This window comes from Mobula birostris, chromosome 11 (genome assembly GCF_030028105.1).
Source record: "Mobula birostris isolate sMobBir1 chromosome 11, sMobBir1.hap1, whole genome shotgun sequence".
NCBI lineage: Eukaryota > Metazoa > Chordata > Chondrichthyes > Myliobatiformes > Myliobatidae > Mobula > Mobula birostris.
In genome coordinates, this window is record NC_092380.1 from 68,351,801 (window position 1) to 68,372,704 (window position 20,904).

At 43.6% G+C, this 20,904-nt stretch overlaps 1 protein-coding gene across 3 annotated transcripts in view; it reads right to left on the reverse strand.

The window, feature by feature from the left end:
• LOC140205159 (caldesmon-like) overlaps nt 1-18,807 on the reverse strand; it is a 182,661-nt gene extending 163,854 nt beyond the window's left edge. For all 3 annotated transcript variants that reach the window (XM_072272445.1, XM_072272444.1, XM_072272443.1), the window contains exon 1: nt 18,431-18,807. In XM_072272445.1, the coding sequence (XP_072128546.1) occupies nt 18,431-18,489 (59 nt within the window). In that variant the 5' untranslated portion in view covers nt 18,490-18,807. The remainder of the gene's footprint in view (nt 1-18,430) is intronic.
• Between the last annotated feature and the right edge of the window lie 2,097 nt (nt 18,808-20,904).

A 20,904-nucleotide genomic window follows, 5' to 3' on the forward strand; every position in this document is an offset into this window, starting at 1 on the left:
GAAATGGAAGCAACGTTTTCAGTGCTTTCGTGGCTATCTCAGGATAGTCAGCCTTGACCTTGATCCAGAATGCTGGCAGAGATGTTATGTCAAACATACTTTTCAGCCCGCTGTCATTTGCAAGCTTGAGGAGTTGATCTCCTTCTCGCGCTGACATGGATGACGCGCAGGTAATGACCTCGCGTGCGTTCAAGCTCAACAGTGGGTGTGACAGGAATGAGGAACGGTGCAGCTGACTCATATCGTTTCCTCGTGACCCGGTAGCGCATGCTTTACGGCCTGGTACTGGTCTGCGGCCTGGTGGTTGGGTACCGCTGACTTATGGCATCCACCAAGTCTATTTGCATCTTGCTGAAATAAAAACCCTTTCACTTCATTATCAAAAACACACCCAGTTTTCCAACTTGTGTCCAAATTATGCCCAGAACCATCTTCAGCATAAAATACAGACATAACACTAAGTTCTGTTGTATCTTTCTGCCAGCATTCCTCCAGTTACAAAGACCCACACTGCATTGTTCCACAATCAATTTTATATTGATCTTTCTCTTGGGCCTCACTGGTTTTAACTTTTTTTTAAAAACTGTGAGATTAGCCAGGGTTGATATTGGCTATATGTAATGTTCCTTCCTCTTCAGTTCTCCTTAGTACATTTCTAACAGATGATTCAAACTCACACCCAAAATCTTCTGCAATACTTAGTTCATGCTGTCATTTGTCTGACTGACCTGTCCTTTTAAAAATATCACATTTCCAACCTTCATGTTTCCAGCACTACAGTAGTTACCAGAGGATAGGAAATGAGAGGTGTGTTATTTCCTTCCTTCCTCCCCTAGTAGCCCAGAACATTATTTATCCCAGCATGGTGATTTATCTAATTAATGAAGATCTCTAACTCACTTAATATTTTCTCTCTATCTGAATTCAGCTATTTAAGTTGAAGTGAAGGAACATTAAAATAAAATATATTTAAATAATTGTAAATCTCCACCTCAGAAAGTGAGGGTGCTCTGTTCAAGCTCAGTGATTCTCTTATATTCAGAGGGCAGGGGGATTGAACAAAGTAGATGAGGCAAAAGATCAGTCATGATATTGAAAAACAGAGCAAGTCTGAGAGACTGCATGGTTTATTATTAATTCTATGCTCTTAGCATTATCATTTCACTCTCTTCCCCCTTCACAGTAACATCTGAATTGATGCCTTTTCTAGAAGAGATAAGCAATGTAGTCATTTGGAATCACACCCATATTTTCATGGCTCCACGTACTTTTTTGCCTTATATAGACCCTCATTCCACACACCCCCAACCCAATGCATTCTGAAAATAAACTGCATTTTCCTTCATTTATGTATTCATTTTATTTTGCTTTTTTCTCTTTAATCTTTTAATACTGCACCAACTTTCAACCATGTCCCACTGTTTGGCCCTCAATATTCAGAGATTTAAATGCAGTACACCCTCCTGTTTCTTTTTGGCTTGAACACTCACTTTCTCTTCCTTGATAATCCTCCACTGACACTATATCAACACACATCAAAGTTGCTGGTGAACGCAGCAGGCCAGGCAGCATCTGTAGGAAGAGGTGCAGTCGACGTTTCAGGCCGAGACCCTTCGTCAGGACTAACTGAAGGAAGAGTGAGTAAGGGATCTGAAAGTTGGAGGGGGAGGGGGAGATCCAAAATGATAGGAGGAGGGGGAGGGATAGAGCCAAGAGCTGGACAGGTGATAGGCAAAAGGGGATACGAGAGGATCATGGGACAGGAGGTCCGGGAAGAAAGACAAGGGGGTGGGGGGGACCCAGAGGATGGGCAAGAGGTATATTCAGAGGGACAGAGGAAGAAAAAGGAGAGTGAGAGAAAGAATGTGTGCATAAAAATAAGTAACAGATGTGGTACGAGGGGGAGGTGGGGCCTTAGCGGAAGTTAGAGAAGTCGATGTTCATACCATCAGGTTGGAGGCTACCCAGACGGAATATAAGGTGTTGTTCCTCCAACCTGAGTGTGGCTTCATCTTTACAGTAGAGGAGGCCGTGGATAGACATGTCAGAATGGGAATGGGATGTGGAATTAAAATGTGTGGCCACTGGGAGATCCTGCTTTCTCTGGCGGACAGAGCGTAGATGTTCAGCAAAGCAGTCTCCCAGTCTGCGTCGGGTCTCGTCAATATATAAAAGGCCACATCGGGAGCACCGGACGCAGTATATCACCCCAGTCGACTCACAGGTGAAGTGTTGCCTCACCTGGAAGGACTGTTTGGGGCCCTGAATGGTGGTAAGGGAGGAAGTGTAAGGGCAAGTGTGGCACTTGTTCCGCTTACACAGATAAGTGCCAGGAGGGAGATCAGTGGGGAGGGATGGGGGGGACGAATGGACAAGGGAGTTGCGTAGAGAGCGATCCCTGCGGAATGCAGAGAGGGGGGGAGGGAAAGATGTGCTTAGTGGTGGGATCCCGTTGGAGGTGGCGGAAGTTACGGAGAATAATATGTTGGACCCGGAGGCTGGTGGGGTGGTAGGTGAGGACCAGGGGAACCCTATTCCTAGTGGGGTGGCGGGAGGATGGAGTGAGAGCAGATGTACGTGAGATGGGGGAGATGCGTTTAAGAGCAGAGTTGATAGTGGAGGAAGGGAAGCCCCTTTCTTTAAAAAAGGAAGACATCTCCCTCGTCCTAGAATGAAAAGCCTCATCCTGAGAGCAGATGTGGCGGAGACGGAGGAATTGCGAGAAGGGGATGGCGTTTTTGCAAGAGACAGGGTGAGAAGAGGAATAGTCCAGATAACTGTGAGAGTCAGTAGGCTTATAGTAGACATCAGTGGATAAGCTGTCTCCAGAGACAGAGACAGAAAGATCTAGAGAGGGGAGGGAGCTGTCGGAAATGGACCAGGTAAACTTGAGGGCAGGGTGAAATTTGGAGGCAAAGTTAATAAAGTCAACGAGTTCTGCATGCGTGCAGGTAGCAGTGCTAATGCAGTCGTCGATGTAGCGAAGGAAAAGTGGGGGACAGATACCAGAATAGGCACGGAACATAGATTGTTCCACAAACCCAACAAAAAGGCAGGCATAGCTAGGACCCATACAGGTGCCCATAGCTACACCTTTAGTTTGGAGGAAGTGGGAGGAGCGGAAGGAGAAATTATTAAGAGTAAGGACTAATTCCGCTGGACGGAGCAGAGTGGTGATAGAGGGGAACTGATTAGGTCTGGAATCCAAAAAGAAGCGTAGAGCTTTGAGACTTTCCTGATGGGGGATGGAAATATATAAGGACTGGACATCCATGGTGAAAATAAAGCGGTGGGGGCCAGGGAACTTAAAATCATCAAAAAGTTTAAGAGTGTGAGAAGTGTCACGAACATAGGTAGGAAGGGATTGAACAAGGGGTGATAAAACTGTGTCGAGGTATGCAGAAACGAGTTCGGTGGGGCAGGAGCAAGCTGAGACAATAGGTCGGCCAGGACAGGCAGGTTTGTGGATCTTGGGTAGGAGGTAGAAACGGGAAGTGCGGGGTGTGGGAACTATAAGGTTGGTAGCAGTGGATGGGAGATCCCTGAGCGGATAAAGTCGGTGATGGTGTGGGAGACAATGGCCTGGTGCTCCTTAGTGGGGTCATGATCGAGGGGTAAATAAGAGGAGGTATCCGCGAGTTGTCGCCGTGCCTCGGCAAGGTGGAGGTCAGTACACCAGACTACAACAGCACCCCCCTAATCGGCGGGCTTAATAATAAGGTTAGGATTAGTGCGGAGGGAGTGGAGAGCAGAGCATTCCGAAGGAGTGAGGGTGGAATGGGGACAAGGTGCGGTGAAGTCGAGACGGTTGATGTCCCGTCAGCAATTAGCGATAAAGAGATCCAGAGCAGGCAGAAGACCAGAGCGGGGTATCCATGAAGAAGAGGAGGGTTGAAGACAGGAGAAGGGGTCATCGTTGGGGGTGGAAGAGTCCTTGCCGAAGAAGTAGGCTCGGAGACGGAGACGGCGGAAGAAAAGTTCCGCATCATGGCGAACACGGAACTCGCTGAGGTGTGCGCGAAGGGGGACAAACGTGAGGCCCTTACTGAGAACAGAGAACACCATTCAGGGCCCCAAACAGTCCTTCCAGGTGAATCAACACTTCACCTGTGAGTCGACTGGGGTGATATACTGCATCCGGTGCTCCCGATGTGGCCTTTTATATATTGGCGAGACCCGACGCAGACTGGGAGACCGCTTTGCTGAACATCTACGCTCTGTCTGCCAGAGAAAGCAGGATCTCCCAGTGGCCACACATTTTAATTCCACATCCCATTCCCATTCTGACATGTCTATACACGCCTCCTCTACTGTAAAGATGAAGCCACACTCAGGTTGGAGGAACAACACCTTATATTCCGTCTGGGTAGCCTCCAACCTGATGGTATGAACATTGACTTCTCTAACTTCCGCTAAGGCCCCACCTCCCCTTTGTACCCCATCTGTTACTTATTTTTATGCACACATTCTTTCTCTCACTCTCCTTTTTCTCCCTCTGTCCCTCTGAATATACCTCTTGCCCATCCTCTGGGTCCCCCCCCCCTTCCTTGTCTTTCTTCCCAGACCTCCTGTCCCATGATCCTCTCGTATCCCCTTTTGCCTACCACCTGTCCAGCTCTTGGCTCTATCCCTTCCCCTCCTGTCTTCTCCTATCATTCTGGATCTCCCTCTCCCCCTCCAACTTTCAAATCCCTTACTCACTCTTCCTTCAGTTAGTCCTGACGAAGGGTCTCGGCCTGAAACGTCGACTGTACCTCTTCCTACAGATGCTGCCTGGCCTGCTGCATTCACCAGCAACTTTGATGTGTATTGCTTGAATTTCCAGCATCTGCAGAATTACTGTTTGTGTTTAAACTGACACTATATCACATCATTTTCAGCCAGCCAGTTCCTGTCAAGTTATTTCTTAACTCAATACAATCAGATTCAGAACAGTTGAGAATTTTTACTTTCAGTTGAATCTTTACCCTTTTCCATTACTCTGCTAATCAGGTATAATCATGATCAGTAAAAAATTTCCTTTTTTCCATCTCTCCAGAAATATTCCCAAAAGTTCAGAAATCTTTCATCTCCGTTACTTCTTGTTGAGCTTGCTATGTACTTATTTAAAAATATTTGCTTGAATACATCGTAGGAATTCTGCATCCTCCATACCTTTTAGGCCATTCTGGTCCTGTTAATATTAACATATTGATATCCCTTATTATTAATATGGAATTGTTTTTGAACTTTTCATATATGACTGCATCTTTGCTCTCTATCTCCCCCTAATGGTCTGGGGTTAATAGTATACTTCTAGCAGTCTGATTATCCTTTTATTGTCCCTCTGTTGTACCAATGTGAGATCTTTGTTGACCATTTTAATATCCTTCATCACAGCAGCAGGTACTTCTTCAGCAACACTGACCCTTTTCATTTTACTTCCCACTCCCAGTGTCATTTCCAAACAATTCAACTAGGAGTGAGTTATCTTGGCATTTTGTTATTTATGGGGATGGAGAAATTTGTTGAACGCTTATGCCCAAACTGGTGATAATCTTCCAAAAAATGTTCTTACGTGGTATGGTAAATTTTATCCTTTTCTGGAAATCTGTCAAAAAGGGCACATTCTAGCCATTATTCTTTGACATATTTCCCATCACTGCTTCAGTTGGCAATAAAGATAATCATTATGTATCTCAAACAACAGGAATTCTGCAGATGCTGGAAATTCAAGCAACACACATCAAGGTTGCTGGTGAACGCAGCAGGCCTGAAAGGTCGACTGTACCTCTTCCTAGAGATGCTGCTTGGCCTGCTGCATTCACCAGCATTATGTATCTTTTTATTATAGGTAAAGAGTCAAAGGATGGCACCGCATGCTATGTGCCAACAAAATTATTGCATGTGCCATAGATTCACCACCCTGCAGTAATAGTTACATCATGTCATACTTCCATTTAAAGGCTGTTAACTTACCTTATTTTGTCTAGTCATTAACTTGTATACTATCCTTGCATTCATATAAGTGTCTATGCAATGCACATTTATTTGTTGTCTGTACCTCCCTCCTTTTTTTCTCTCTACCAAACTCATTAACGTCCTCCTTTTCATGTGCAACTTGGTCTCTCTCCTTACTGAAAGTACTTTCAGATCCCCATCTCACTGCAAAACTTATTTTACACTTTTCTCTGTGGCATGGACTAACCACCTCAACAATTCGATTTCAGCTCTTTTAAGGTCTAAATCATGCATTTTGTACAGCTCTCACCTACTCCAGAAAGGTCACAAATGCTCCAAAAATTTAAAGTGATTCTTTGTTGCATCACCTCCTCAGCCATGCATTCAACTGTACTGTCTTCTCAATCTTGCAGTCAGTGGATCTCTGTGCAGATTTGCAGGCAGAGAATTTTAAAACCTCTGTATTTACTGATATGATCGTAAATATTGAGATTTTCAACATTGAGAATTGTTAACACACAGACACACAAGTGGTAGACCATGACCATCAGAAAAGGGAGTCTAACCATTTCCCCTTGACTGTCAATTGCATTATTATTAGAAATCTTCCACAACTTCCATCAACAACACTGTGTCAGTGTGTTTGATTGACACACCACTATCATCTCTCCATTACTCGTGAACCAGGGCTACAGTATGTACAGTATGCTATACACCATCACAATTCTTCCCAAATTCTTCCACATAACAGTATCATCCATTTAAAGGGTTGAGGGAAGCAGGTACATGGCCACTCCTCCACCTCGTAGATCAACCTTTCCTTCCACAAACAAGAGAGAATCTGGAGATGCTGAAGATCCAAGCAAGACACACAATATGCTGGACTAACTCAGCAGGCCAGGCAGCATCTATGGAAAAGAGTACCGTTGACGTTTCAGGCTGAGACCCTTCATCACGACTGGTGAAAAAAAGATGAGGAGTCAGTGTTAGAAGGTGGGGAGGGAGGGAAGGAAAAAACACAAGGTGCGAGGTGAAACCGGGGGGGGGAGGGGGGCCGGGGGCCGGGGGCCGGGGGGTAAAGAGCTGGGAAATTGATTGGTGAAAGAGATACAGGGCTGGAGAACGGGGAGTCTATTATGAGAGGACAGAAGGCCATGGAAGAAAGAAAAGAGGGGAGGAGCACTAGAGAGTGCAAACAAGGAGATAAAGTGAGAAATGGAAAGGGGGATGGGGAATGGTGAAGTGGGGTGTGGGTGGCCATTACTGGAAGCTGGAGAAATTGATGTTCATGCCGTCAGGTTGGAGGCTACCCAGACGGAATATAAGGAGCTGTTCCTCCAACCTGTTGCCTCATCATGACAGTACAGAAGGCCAAGGAGTGACATGTCAAGGAGCCATCCCCATTCTGACATGTTATTCCATGACCTACTCTACTGTCCTCACCCTTTTTTCTCCAGCCCTGAGGAAGGGTCACGGCCTTAAAAGTCGACTGTACTCATTTCCATAGGTGCTGCCTCGCCTGTTGAGTTCCTCCAGCATTTTGTACATGTTGCTCAACCTTTCCTTCTTCACGTTGGGTCAATATCCTGGAACTCCTTACCCGGGAGTAACATGGGACTTCCTCTGCGTTGGGGACTGTAAATGTTCAAGCTGACAGCTCACCTCTAATTGACCAGAGTAATTTGAGATTGGCAGTAAGCGTTAATGGTGATGCCTAAATGCTATAAATGGACAAAATAAATTATGTCCCAAGATCAACAAGTGATACAAGTCTTCTCCATTCTGCTCTTTGGTTAATAGAAATTTATAAAAAACACACTGGCAACTGAAGTATGATCTTATCTAAAAATGTTAACATTTCCTAGGTATCCACCAAACTGCATCTTACATTTTATATGTTGTTTTATTGTTAAATATAAAAATAGAAAGTACTTCAATACATTTCCAATCACAGTCAGGTCAAAAAGGTTGCACTGATATCAAACCTGCAGCCCAGAGACGGTTAAAGATACAAATGATATAACGCACATAAAGGTGGGTGGTGTTTCACTAAAAACTCTTAGGCTACGTCCACACTACACCAGATAATTTTGAAAACGAAGTTTTTTCTCTTCATTTTGACCCTCCGTCCACACTAAAGCGGCGTTTTCATCCCCCGAAAACGGAGATTTTCAGAAAAGGTCTCCAGAGTGAAGAAATTCGAAAATGCCTAATATCTGTTGTAGTGTGGATGGGGTAAACGGAGAGATTTAAAAACGCTGTCATGACAACTCCACAACAACAATGCTTTTTCTGCTTCTGCTTGGTACTGCGCAAGCACTGCCGGACGGCTGTTATAACGCGCAGTCAGTGTGAACGGCGTGAGAGTTAAATTGTAAAGTGAGCTTTTTGATTATTTAAAAACGCTGTCATGATGTGCCGGAACAGATGGCGGCAGCGCGGCATTTTGTAGTTTTCTTGAACGCAACCCCCCACACAACCTAACAGTTTCAGAACAGACAGCAACAAGACTGAAGCCAGAAGAGTTAGAAATGTACTCACCAAATACTTTGACCCATAGCTTACTGAATAAATAAGTATACTCACTTTGCCCTGTTTTCTGTCCTTGCTTGTATGAAGGTGGTTTACCTATTTATACAAGTACTTCTCAGACAATAGATGTGTAACAGCCTAATGTAACATTGTATGGAAATACAAGATAACACTGATGCAGACATGTTTTATACATTTAACAAGGTGCTTTATTAATGCAACAGAGTTAGTCAGTTTTTCAATGTTGGTCGTCAGCCGGGTCATACTGTCCGTGAACTCCCTGTTGGTTGCCTCCATATGCTCCAGTATTTTTTTTTAGTTTTAAGTCCTCCTGCGCGAGAGGCAAGAGCAATTTTTTTACTCTGTAACTGGACAAACTTGCACTAAGTACTGTATACAGTTTCCTCTTCGCTTCTTTTCTGTGTGTCCTGCACGTGCCCAGTAGAGGAGATTCGCCCAAATATCCATGTTAGTGTGGACAGAGATATTTTGAAAAACGCTTAGTGTGTACGCCTGTCGTTTTTACTCGAAACCGGTGTTTTCAAAATTATCCAGCATAGTGTGGGTGTAGCCTTAAGATGTGCTATAAACTTCAATGAATGTGTGTAGATGGTCACTAATTGACAAGCACAAAAATAACCTGTACATTAGCATGGTTATTTATTCACTGAAAACAGTAAACAGTTCCTCTAGCATTTTGTGTGTGTTGCTTACATTGGTGAAATTAGGAGGGTCGAGGGCACGATTCCATGTTATGATACAAGGCGAATAAGTGATTTTTAAAGATGCTAGAGCTAAACAGATGCTAATATATCAACTGCTAGTCAAACACAATCCTGAAATTTGGTTCCTTTGATTTCAATAAAATGAAAATTCTTTTGCCTGAATAACTCGGTATGTTAACTTCATACAAGTATATTTTCCCAAGTTCGTCATTTTTAGAAAAATAACTTACACACTTTTGGCCTAAAATGGTGTTACAAGTTTCCAAAAGCACCCTCTTATCCATCAACAAAATAGTCACTCTTTGAGAACCTGCAGAATGAAAATCAATGATTTTTGATTATGGGGCCATTGTCACAAATCAGAAGCCATGGCTGACAACAGAATTCAGAATGGGAATCAGGCTTAATATCAACTGCTTATGTCATGGAATTTGTTGTTATAAGGCAGCAGTACATTGCAATACTTCAGTTTAAGTTTGTATTTATAGATATATATAAATAAAAGTTAACTTAAATAAGTATTGCAAAAAAAAACGTTGTGAGGTAGTGTTCATCAGTTCAATATCCATTCAGAAATCTGATGGCAGAGGGTAAAAAGCTGTTCCTAAATCATTGAGTGTGTGCCTTCATACTTCTGTACCTCCTTCCTGATGGTAGAGGGCATGTCCTGAGTGACGGGGGTACTTAATGATGGATGCTGTCTTTTTGATGCATCACTCCTTGAAGATGTCCTGGATGCAGGAGAGGCTCATGCCCATGATGGAGCTGACTGAGTTTACAACTTTCTGCAGCTTATTTGAATCCTGTGCAATGTGCCTCCCCTCCCCCCCGCATACCAGACAGTGATGCAGCCAGTTAGAATGCTCTCCATGGTACATCTATAGAAATGTGCAAGTGTCTTTTGAGACATACCAAATCTCCTCAAGCTCCTGATGAGATATAGACGCTGTCATGCCTTCTTTGAAGGTGCTTCGATACATTGGTCCCATGATAGATCCTCAGTGACACTGACACCTAGAAACTTGAAAATGCTCACTCTGTTCCCTCATTGAGGACTGGTGTATACTCCCTCATCTTACCCCGTCTGAAGTCCACAATACGTTCTTTGATCTTATTGATGCTGAGTGTAAGGTTGTTGCTGCAACTTGCTGATACATCTTGCTCCTGTACGCCTTCTCATCAGCATCTGAAATTCTGTCAAAGATAGTTGTGTCATCAGCAAATTTATAGATGGCATTCGTGTTGTGCCTAGCCACACAGTAATGGATGCAGAGAGAGTAGAGCAGTGGACTAAGCACACATCCTTGAGATGTACCCGTGTTGACTGTGGAGATATTATTTTCAATCTGCACAGACTGTGGTCTTCCAGTGAGGAAGTCGAGAATCCAGTTGCAGAGAGAGGTACAGAGACACAGACTTTGGAGTTTTTTTGATCAGACCTTAGAATGATGGTGTTAAGCGCTGAGCTGTGGTCAATAAACAGCATCCTGACATAGGTATTTGTATTGTCCCAGTGATCCAAGGCCACACGAAGAGCGAATGAGATCGCATCCGCTGTAGACCTATTGTGGCAATAGGCAAATTGCAGGTCCTTGCTGAGACAGGAGTTAATTCTATCCATAACCAACCTCCCAAAGCAAGTCATCACTGTAGATGTGAGTGCTACTGGACAATAGTCATTACAACAGCTCATCCTGCTCTTCTTGGGTACTGGAATGATTGTGGCCCTTTTGAAGCAGGTGGGAACTCTAATGTAGCAATGAGAGATTGGAAATGTTTTTGAACACACCCATCAGTTGTGTGTCACAGGTTTTCAGAGCCCTACCAGGGGCCTGTCGCCTTGAGAGGGTTCACCCTCTTGAAAGACGATCTGACGTTGGCCTCCGAGACAGAGCTCACAGGGTCACCAGGTGCTGCAGGGATTCTCACAGCTGTAATTTCATTCTCCCTTTCAAAGCGTGCATAAAAAGCATGGTTGAGAGATTGGGATGCTGCCTTCAGATCGGGGTTTAAGACAGCTCTCAGGTCAGTAAGGCTGCACTTTTCTGTGCCATCAGGAAGGCGATAACGTAATTATTCACAGAGAAATACAGCTATTTCTGTGACACCCATGTGGCAAGGCATTCAGACTAATACAATCTGACAAGTCCACCCTGCATGTCAAAGACAGTGATTCTACTCTTCCTGTTAGGCTGAATGTCTTTTACACTGATTCATGGAACAACATGCCTGACAGGAAAGTCCCCTAATGCCACCACACCCACCCCCAACAAGGAGCAGGCTCTATCTCTGCAATAGTCCACTGTCCACTCACGCTTCAAGGTGGCCACCATCATCCTGGTGCCTAAGAGGGCTAGTATAACCTACCTCAGTGATTACCATCCAGTGACACTAACCTCATCAGTAATGAAGTGCTTTGAGCAGCTGGATTGCATTAACTCACATCATCCTAGTACACAGGATCTTTTCCACTTGGCTTATCGCTCAAATCGATCCACTGATGATGTCATAGCCTCTGCACTCTACGCCATCCTGGCCCAGCCAGAAAACGGTGCCTCGTATGCCAGCACGCTGTTTATCGACTTCAGCTCAGTGTGTAACATGATTATCCCCCAAAGGCTGGTGCATAAACTGTCATTGTCTATCAGCAGCCCTCTCTGTCACTGGTTCCTGGACTTCTTGACAGAAATACAGCCCTTTCTGTGAAGTGCATGAGGCAGAGCATTCAGACTGACCACAAGTCCACCCTGTGCATCACTTCCTGTTGGGAGAATCCCCTTCAGCTCCATCACGCTGAGCACTGGCGCCCCTAGGGTTCCGTGCTCAGCCTGGGGATGACGTATGACTGCACAGCTCGGTCCAATTCAAACAAAATCATCAAGTTGGCCTCACCAACAACAATGATACAGGGCCACAGTTTCCTCTAAGCCATGTGGGTGCACAGCCTCACGGTAACTGAAATGCTCCCACGCACACACAGCTGGAATTTTCATTTACATAATGTTTTATTAAAGGACCACACGGTTTTCAGGCCCTGTAAAAAGTTCCTGCTCAGAGCAATGGTTGGTCTGCGCAGCTGTTAAAAAAAACTAGAGGAATGTTGTGGCGTACGGAAAGGGGCTGGAGCACCTGGTGGAATAGTGCGAGCAGAACAACTTGAGTCTCAACATGGACAGGACCAAACACATGATTTTGAACTTTTAGGAAGCTGTAGGCTGACCACTCTTCATTGCACATACATGGCTCACCTATGGAGAGTTAAAAGCAGCAAGTTTCTGGGAGTGCACTTAACAGACGGTATGACCAGGTCCCTTGACATCAACTCTTTGATCAAGAAAGCACAGCAGTGTCTTCACTCCCTGAGGAGATTGACGTGAGTGAGGCTTCCCACTGTTCCCGTCACCAATGAACTTTAACAAACAAGAGTATCCTGACCTGCTGCATCACTGTCTGGTGCAGGAATTGTAAGGCATCTGTCTGCAAGTCCCGACAAAGGATTGCAAGGATTGCTGAGAGGATCACTGGGGTCCCTCTTCCATCTGTCAGAGATATTTATCAGGAGCACTGTGTGTGAAGAGCTCTGAGCATTCTCAGTGATCTCTCCCATCCATAGTACTGGGTACTGTAGCATTGGGACAAGAACTGTAAGGATGGGAAACAGCTCTTCCTCCAGGCCACAAGACTACTGAACTCCCTACCACCATCCAGGTCACAGCATGCATGAAGCACCAGTGGCATTATACTGTTTACTTTTTAACTTGTGTCGCAAATGCATCTTATTATTTGTTAACTTACCAGTGGTAATATGACTTTATGTGTTGTGTGTGAATTGTATGTACTGTGTTGTGCGCCTTGGTCCAGAGAAACATTGTTTCATTTGACAGAATGTATATGTACAGTTGAATGACAATAAACTTGAACTTGAACTGAAGGAATACAAGGGAGATACCAGTATAAAGAGGGGAGGAGAAGGGATCGAGCCAGACCTGGCGGGTGATAGTTGCATCCGGGTGAGGAGAGTAATAGACGGGTAAGACCACGAAAAAGGACCAGACAACGAAAAACTCTTCAATGATTACTGCTGTTTGCAGGCTAATATGTACATAGTGGCATTAGAAGGGATTCCGGATGCTGGAATCTCGAGCAATACACAGAGAACTCAATGGGATGGGCAGCAATCTGTGGAGGGAAATAGAACTTCATATATGTTGAATTGAAACTCTTTATCTGGACTGAAAAGTAGAGGGGAGTGAACACACACAAAATGCTGGAGGAACTCAGCAGGCCAGGCAGCATCTATGGAATAGAGTACAGTCGATGTTTTGGGCTGAGATCCTTCATCAGGACTGCCGAAGGGTCTTGGCCCAAAACATCTACTGTACTTTTTTCTCCATAGATGCTGTCTGGCCCGCTGAGTTCCTCCAGCATTTTGTGTGTGGTACTTGGATTTCCAGCATCTGCAGATTTTCTCTTGTTTGTAGTATAAAAGTTTGTCGCTATTTCCATTCTGCCCCTCCTCCATAAAGATCACTTTTCAAGTATTGTGAACAGGTTTGAGCACCTTATCTAAGAAAAGATGTGCTGGCATTGGAGAGGGTCCAGAGGAGATTTACGAGAATGGTCCCAGGAATGAAAGGGTTAACATGCGAGATTGGTGGGTCTGGGCCTACACTCACTGGGGTTGAGAAGAATGAGGGGAATCTCAATGAATCTTATTGAAAGGGATAGATAGAGTGGACATGGGGCAGATGTTTCCAATGGTGGGAGAGTCCAGGGCCAGAGGACACAGCCTCAGAATAAAAGGATGCCCCTTTGGAACAAAGGTGAGGAGGAATTTCTTCAACCAGAGGGTAGTTCATTTCACAATTGGCTGGGGAAACCAAGTGATTGGGTATATTTAAAGTGAAAGTTAATGGTTCTTGATTAGTAAGAGCACAAAAGGTTATGGGGAGGAGGCAGGAACATGGGTTTGAAAAAGATAATAAAACAGCTGTGATCAAATGGCACAGCAGACCCTTAGGGCCAAATGGCATGGTCTTACTCTGCAAATGAGACCAGTTTAACTGAAAATCTTGAAAATATCACGGGTCCACCTGGCTCAGCTCCAAACTAATCAGCAAATGTCAACAAAAGCTGGCCTTGAAACATTTACATCAGTTTGTTTGGATACCGCATAAAGATACATAGGCGTAAAAAGATTGGATTGCATCAGACCAAGCTAAAAGCAAAAGAGGTTCCGGTTAATACCACCCGGGGGGCTTTTCATTCACCCACAACAGTGATAAGGAATGCTCTGCGATGCTAACATCATGTTGAAATGATTCTGTTCCTGCATCTTAAATGCATCTATCAGTAGTCTCTCATTTTGCTAATAGACTGAAGTGTCTAGCATGGCAGAACATCACAGAGCTTTTAACAGGCAGGGTCTGAAAAGGATTGTTTACTCCAGGCCTTTTAGAGGCTTGTTCTCCTGCAGTTTTCATAGGACAGCAATTAACATTTTCTTTTTCATTCATATGCAGTACTCCTTTGTCCTATTATCACCATGAAATCCATGCATCAAGTGCTTCTAAAACTAATGCGATTAGCATTTATTTGATGCTGTGAAATAGTATCTAAAGCCAACAAAACCAGACAAAGCAAACACTCCGTTTGCTCTTCTATGAAACACCATGTAATCTTTCCCCCTCACTGTAAAGCTGCTACATAGATGCAAGATGTTGGTGTCATATTAGTACGCTGTTAAGTGAAGCAAAAACCATCATTGTTCATGAAAACTTAAAACTGACTCAAAAACAATTCAGAATCTGAATAAGGTTTAACATTACCAGCACATGTCATAAAATGTGTTAACTTAGCAGCAGCAGTATAATGCAATACATGATAATATAAAAAAATACTGTAAATCAATTAAAGTATATATGTATATTAAATAGTTAAATTAAAAATAGTGCAGAAATAAATAATTACCCTTGCAAGCGGAACAAGTGCTACAACTGCCCCTACACCTCCACTCTGACTGCCATTCAGGGCCCTAAACAGCCCTTCCAGGTGAGAAGACACTTCACCTGTGAGTCTGTTGGGGTCACCTGAACTGTATCTGGTGCTCCCTACGCAGTATATCAATGAGACTTGACATAGATTGGGAGACTACTTCGCTAAGCACCTACACTCCATCCGCCTGAAAAAGTAGGATCTCCCAGTGGCCACCTATTTTAATTCCACTTCCCAATCCGATTCTGATACCCACAGCCTCCTCCTATTGAGGCTTCACATAGGTTGGAGGAACAACACCTTATGTTCCGTTTGGGCCTCCCTTTCCCCTCTCTCACCTTATCTTCTTACCTGCCCATAATCTTCCTCTGGTGCTCCTCCCCCCTTTTCTTTCTTCCATGGCCTTCTGTCTCCTATACCAATTTACTCTCAGCTCTTTACTTCATCCTCTCCCTCCCCCTTCAGGTTTCACCTATCACCTCCCCCACCTTTTAAATCTACTCCTCAGCTTTTTTTCTCCAGTCGTGCCAAAGGGTTTCAGCCCGAAATGTCAACTGTACTTTTTTCCGAGATACTGCCTGGCCTGCTGATTTCCTCCAGCATTTTGTGCGTGTTGCTTGGATTTCCAGCATCTGCAAATTTTCTACTGTTAATAACATTTAAAAAGTGAGGTAGTGTTAATGGGTTCAATGTCCATTTAGGAATTGGATGACAGTACACATCTCCAAAATTTGTGATGACATTAGGAACTTCATTTTTGCTGCTCGGTGGAATCAATGAAGCACAAGGTTATTGTGAAGGATAGGCATTTGCCGTGCAACATCTCAATCAGCTGGACATTGCCACACAACCCATTCTTCACAGAAACCTTTTCAGGAAAACACCTTGGACCACAAATCTGGCAGTAGTCAGCAAGGAATTTCCTGCAGGCACTGTTGGACAGACAAGGTAGATGGTGAGCAGACCATCCAAAATATCCAGCACAACTCACATACACCCTCTTTCCTTCATTCTACGGTCCTCTCTCCTCTCATTAGATTTCTTCTTCAGTCCTTCATCTCTCCCACCTGTCACCTCCTGTCTTTTTACATCATCACCTCTGACCCTACCCACCCATCTTCCCTCTCACCTGCTATCCTACTCCTCCCACTTCCCCACCTCCTTATTCTGGACATTACTGAGGGTCTCATTCCAGGAGAGAAGCCTTGAAGGCACCTGAAATTAGTGTCATCCTAGGAATGCAGATGTGGCAATGGTACTACGTACACAAAATGTGCGAACAGTACCTCTGTATAGAATTAATTACAATGAAATATAGAGACTCAACCACACTACAGAAGCAAAGTGCCATACAGTGTATTTTATATTTGTGTAAATATTTTATAAAGTTTATTTTGAAATTTTCTAAAAAGCTGGTTGCAGACTAAAAACCATTTTATTCCACACAGATAAATTGATTCAATCTCAGATGCAAGACAAGCACAACCACTTCACTGAAGCCACCTGCTCTCCTTGAGGCACAGCTGAATGTGACGGTGAGGATAACGTCAATGTAGTTGTATTACAAAGAGCTTTTTGCAGCCATAACTGTTGCATCGATACAACCCACCATTTCCCGGAAAGTTAATTTTTATTTTAGGATTCACTGGAGACTAAAGCTCTTTCAGTTCTTTCATTTCTGTCTTGCTCATGTTGCACTTCATTTCCGAACTTACGATGATATTTTCCAATTACAGCAACAGTGGATTTATCAGTTGCTCAACCAACCATTCTTGTGCTATATCTCTATAACAACAGCAACCTTATACCAATCTAACAGTAAAATGTATTCTAAGGTTACATATAGCTCCTAGTTGCCACAGAAGCATGGATCAGGGACACACGATAGTGGATCAATACTTGGATTCCAAGATTAAAATGATAAAAGATACAAAAGATCAGCACAATTCTCTGGAAATATGATATTTAAGTGGAGTGATTGACTTCAAAGTTTTAGACATAATAAAGGGTATTGATAGCGTAGACGGAAGAACAAATGTGTTTGGTTGGTGAATCCTGGGAACTTTGTCTGAAATTTAGAGCCAGGTCCTTCAGGAATGAAGTTAAAGAAACAATACCTGAAAAGGATCATAAAGGCTTGGAACTCTTTTCAACTGATGTTAATTTTAAATCTGAATAACAGAATTTTATTAATCAAAAACTTGAAGGTAAATGTGCAAAAATAGGCTGAAGTAGTTAAATTGTAAGTCAGCATGACGTCATTGAATGAGAGAACAGATTCCTTACTGTTCCTATGACTCAGTCCCATCTTACTTTGCCTATCCACATTGTACCTTGATGGCTCGCAATTAGAGATAATAACCCCTGGGAGATTAGCATCCTATTAAATATCTTAGATCAATTTATCAGCAGCTAAAATAATGGATAATAAATGAAGATCTCAATTATTAGCAAATTACTGCATAGATATTAACAGAACAATCAGCCAAATAAAAAGTGAGAGACAGACACACAGAGGGCTAGAGAAAAATGTGAGGAAAAGTGGGAGATGGGGAGATAGATGGGTAGCTAATGAGATTTATAAAAATGGGAAAGAGGGTAAAAACTTGGGGAGATGTTTTTTTTCGACTTTCTGCATGGACCATTAACTGTAACTATTGTTATAATGGTTTCATGTGATATCATGACATAACTGTACTTTCATGTAAATTATAACAAGCATTTTAAATGAATAGAATAAACTTTTCTTTTGAATGGTGGCGTCTTAAGATTAAACGTTGTAAAACTAGTTGAAGCAACAATGCTGGAAATCCGGTAATCTCTGTAATGTTCCAAGTTTAAAAGCAGAATGAAAGCTACTATGGGTTCAGAGCAGAGATACACAGCTGAGGAAGCAACCTTTGACTCAATGTATTGTGTAGCTCTTGAGAAACAGGAAAATTCAAAACGTCTGGAACTCTGAATCAAACCCTTTCCAAAATAAATTGAAGTGAATTTTATTTTCATGCAAAATCCTCAGCAAATCTCATGAAATGTGTAGATCTGCAGTACTATACCCGTTAAAATACTGCAATATAATGTTAGCACATCTACACACAAAAATACAATCTGTGTACAAATGCAATACGCAAAGCTGAATTCCTGGACAAATCTTTCACTTACAAATACATAATATATCTTAAATGTTCCATATAGAATTCTAGCAGGGCAATAAATCCTTCGGGCACATTTTCACTTACCGCAAGAGGTTTTTCAAACCCTCTTTGCTAGATCCTCTCCGAAAGACTGCACTGGTCATGTCCTTCAGTGTAAATCATACAAACACAAAACAAAGGAAAAAGTCTTCTCCCGTTTTCTCCGACTATAAGTGTCTCTTCTTGTACCAAAGCTCAATAGCTTATAAGTACAGCAAAAGCTTCCCCCCCCCCCTAAAAACGCAGGTCTCCTATTGTTGGGTAAAGTTTTCTTTTTGGGTTTCTCATGCGAACTGCAGTATTAATCCCTTCAGCTCTCTCTCCCTCTCTGTACGATTCCGCAGTCAGACAGACCCAGTAACTCCACACTCACTCATAGTGCATGTGTTTCTCATTCAGCACTGTTAGCGCACATTGCATCGTTTCCCTCCCTCCCTTCACCCAAATCCACACACTCCAGAGGCCATGTGACCTTCCTGAAGGAAAGGGAGAGAGAAAATCTCAGGCAATACCACATTCCACCTAATATTGGAGACAAAGAAAACTGGCTCTAATTTCGCTCTTTCAAAATTAACCTTTTGACACTAGCTTCTGCTTGTTGCTTTTAAATCTGTCAGTTCTCTGTCAAATCCGGGAGGGAGATAATGAAAAAGAAATGTTTTGTGCAGTGAATTGTAATGAACCAGAGCAAGACACTCGAAGTGCTGGAGGACTTCAGTAAGTCAGGCAACAACTATGGAGAGGAATAAACTGTTGATGTTTCTGGCTGAGGTCCTTTCATTAGCACTGGAAAAGAAAGAGACAGAAGCCAAAATAAGATGAGGGGGTGGAAGAGACATAGTACAACCTGGCAGGTGATGGGGGTAGGGTGGAATAGAGTAAGAAGCTGGGAGGTGATAAGTAGAAGAGGTATAGGGCTGAAGAAGAAGGAATCTGATAGGAGAGGACAGTCGACTATGGAAGAAGGGAAAGGAGCGGCACCAGATGAAGGTAATGGACAGGTGAGGAGAAGGGGTGAGGGAACCTTAATGGAGGATGGAAAAAGAGAGAAGGAGGAGGAGGGAAAAGATGGTAGGTAAATCAATGCCAGTTGGCAAGCCTGGAGTTTGAGCCTGGAGTCCCATCATCAGCTTGTCCAGGAGTCGATATCAAAGTTCGAAGCGCAAAGGTCAATCAGAAGTCTAGAAGTTGAAGCCCGATGGCCGAACCCCAATGGAGACTGGAGGCCTATCCTGGAATTGGAGGTCCATGTGTGACAGATGGTGGGAGGGAGGGAAGAAATGTGTTGATGTTGCTTTATTGCTCACTGGGTTCTGTTTTGAAGTGTTCTGTATTGTTCTGCCAAGTGCTGTGGGCATGCTATGTTGGCATCAGAGTGCGTAGCAACACTTGCAGTCTGCCCCCAGCACACCTTTAGGTGTGTTGGTTGTTAACACAACTAACACATTTCATATGTTTCCATGTACATGTGAGAAATAAATCTGAATCTGAAGATGATGTAAGGGCTATTGTGAAAATAAAGAAGAGTGGGTCAAATTGGATAGTTCTTTCAAAGAGCCAACACAGGTGTATTAACATGACTTCTCTCTATTCTGAATGCTTCTATGATTTAGAATAAGGTTATAGAGATATGGTTCCTTAAGATTGTCTCCCATTACCTATTAAATGCTCCCAATTGTGTGCATCTCAAATAGCCTCTGACAACGATGCCCAACTCCTGGCATTAATGTATGGCTTAGCTATAAAGTCCAGCGGAACCATTTTTGCTGACAGTAGAAGGGGCAAAGGTGGGTTACTGATGCCTCAGTTCAGCCCCTGGTCTCAACATTTGGCTCAGCTATTACACCCGGTGGAACCATTTTTACTGACAGGAGAAGGTGCAAAGGCCAGTTACTGGTGCCTTAACACAAGTCGCTTCGTGCTCATCAGCCGTGGTTGGCAGCTCATCTAGGGGAATGAAAACTCTAACCTCAAACCTCCACTGCCTTGCAACTATACCCACTGACAGGGAAGGCTTCAGGAGTAAACCCCAAGGAAAAATCTGGAGCTAGAGTCCCTAACGCGGTCCTACGTTGAGTTCAACGTTGACTGGCAACTCCTGCTACACTGCTGGTGCCAAGCTGTATTGGTCTCTGTCGTTTCTTTGGATTAATCATGCCTGCTGCATGGGCATCAGCTTGCTCTCTACGTTGTACTGCCATGGCTTGTGTACTGGCTTGCATATCACGTGGACAGCTAGGACATAATATCAATAGTTGATATCCAACAGCAGAGGGCCTCATAGAATCATAAAGTACTACATCACAGAAACAGGCCATTCGGCCCATCTCTTCTGTGCCAAACTATTACCCTGCCTAGTCCCATCAACCTGCACCCAGACCATAGCTCTCCACACTCCACCCATCCATGTACCTATCCAAACTACTCTTGAACGTTGAAATCGAACTCTCTTCCACCATTTTTGCTAGCAGCTCATTGCCTTAGCAACAGCTGAGGTGCCAGAGGATTGCAGGATAGCT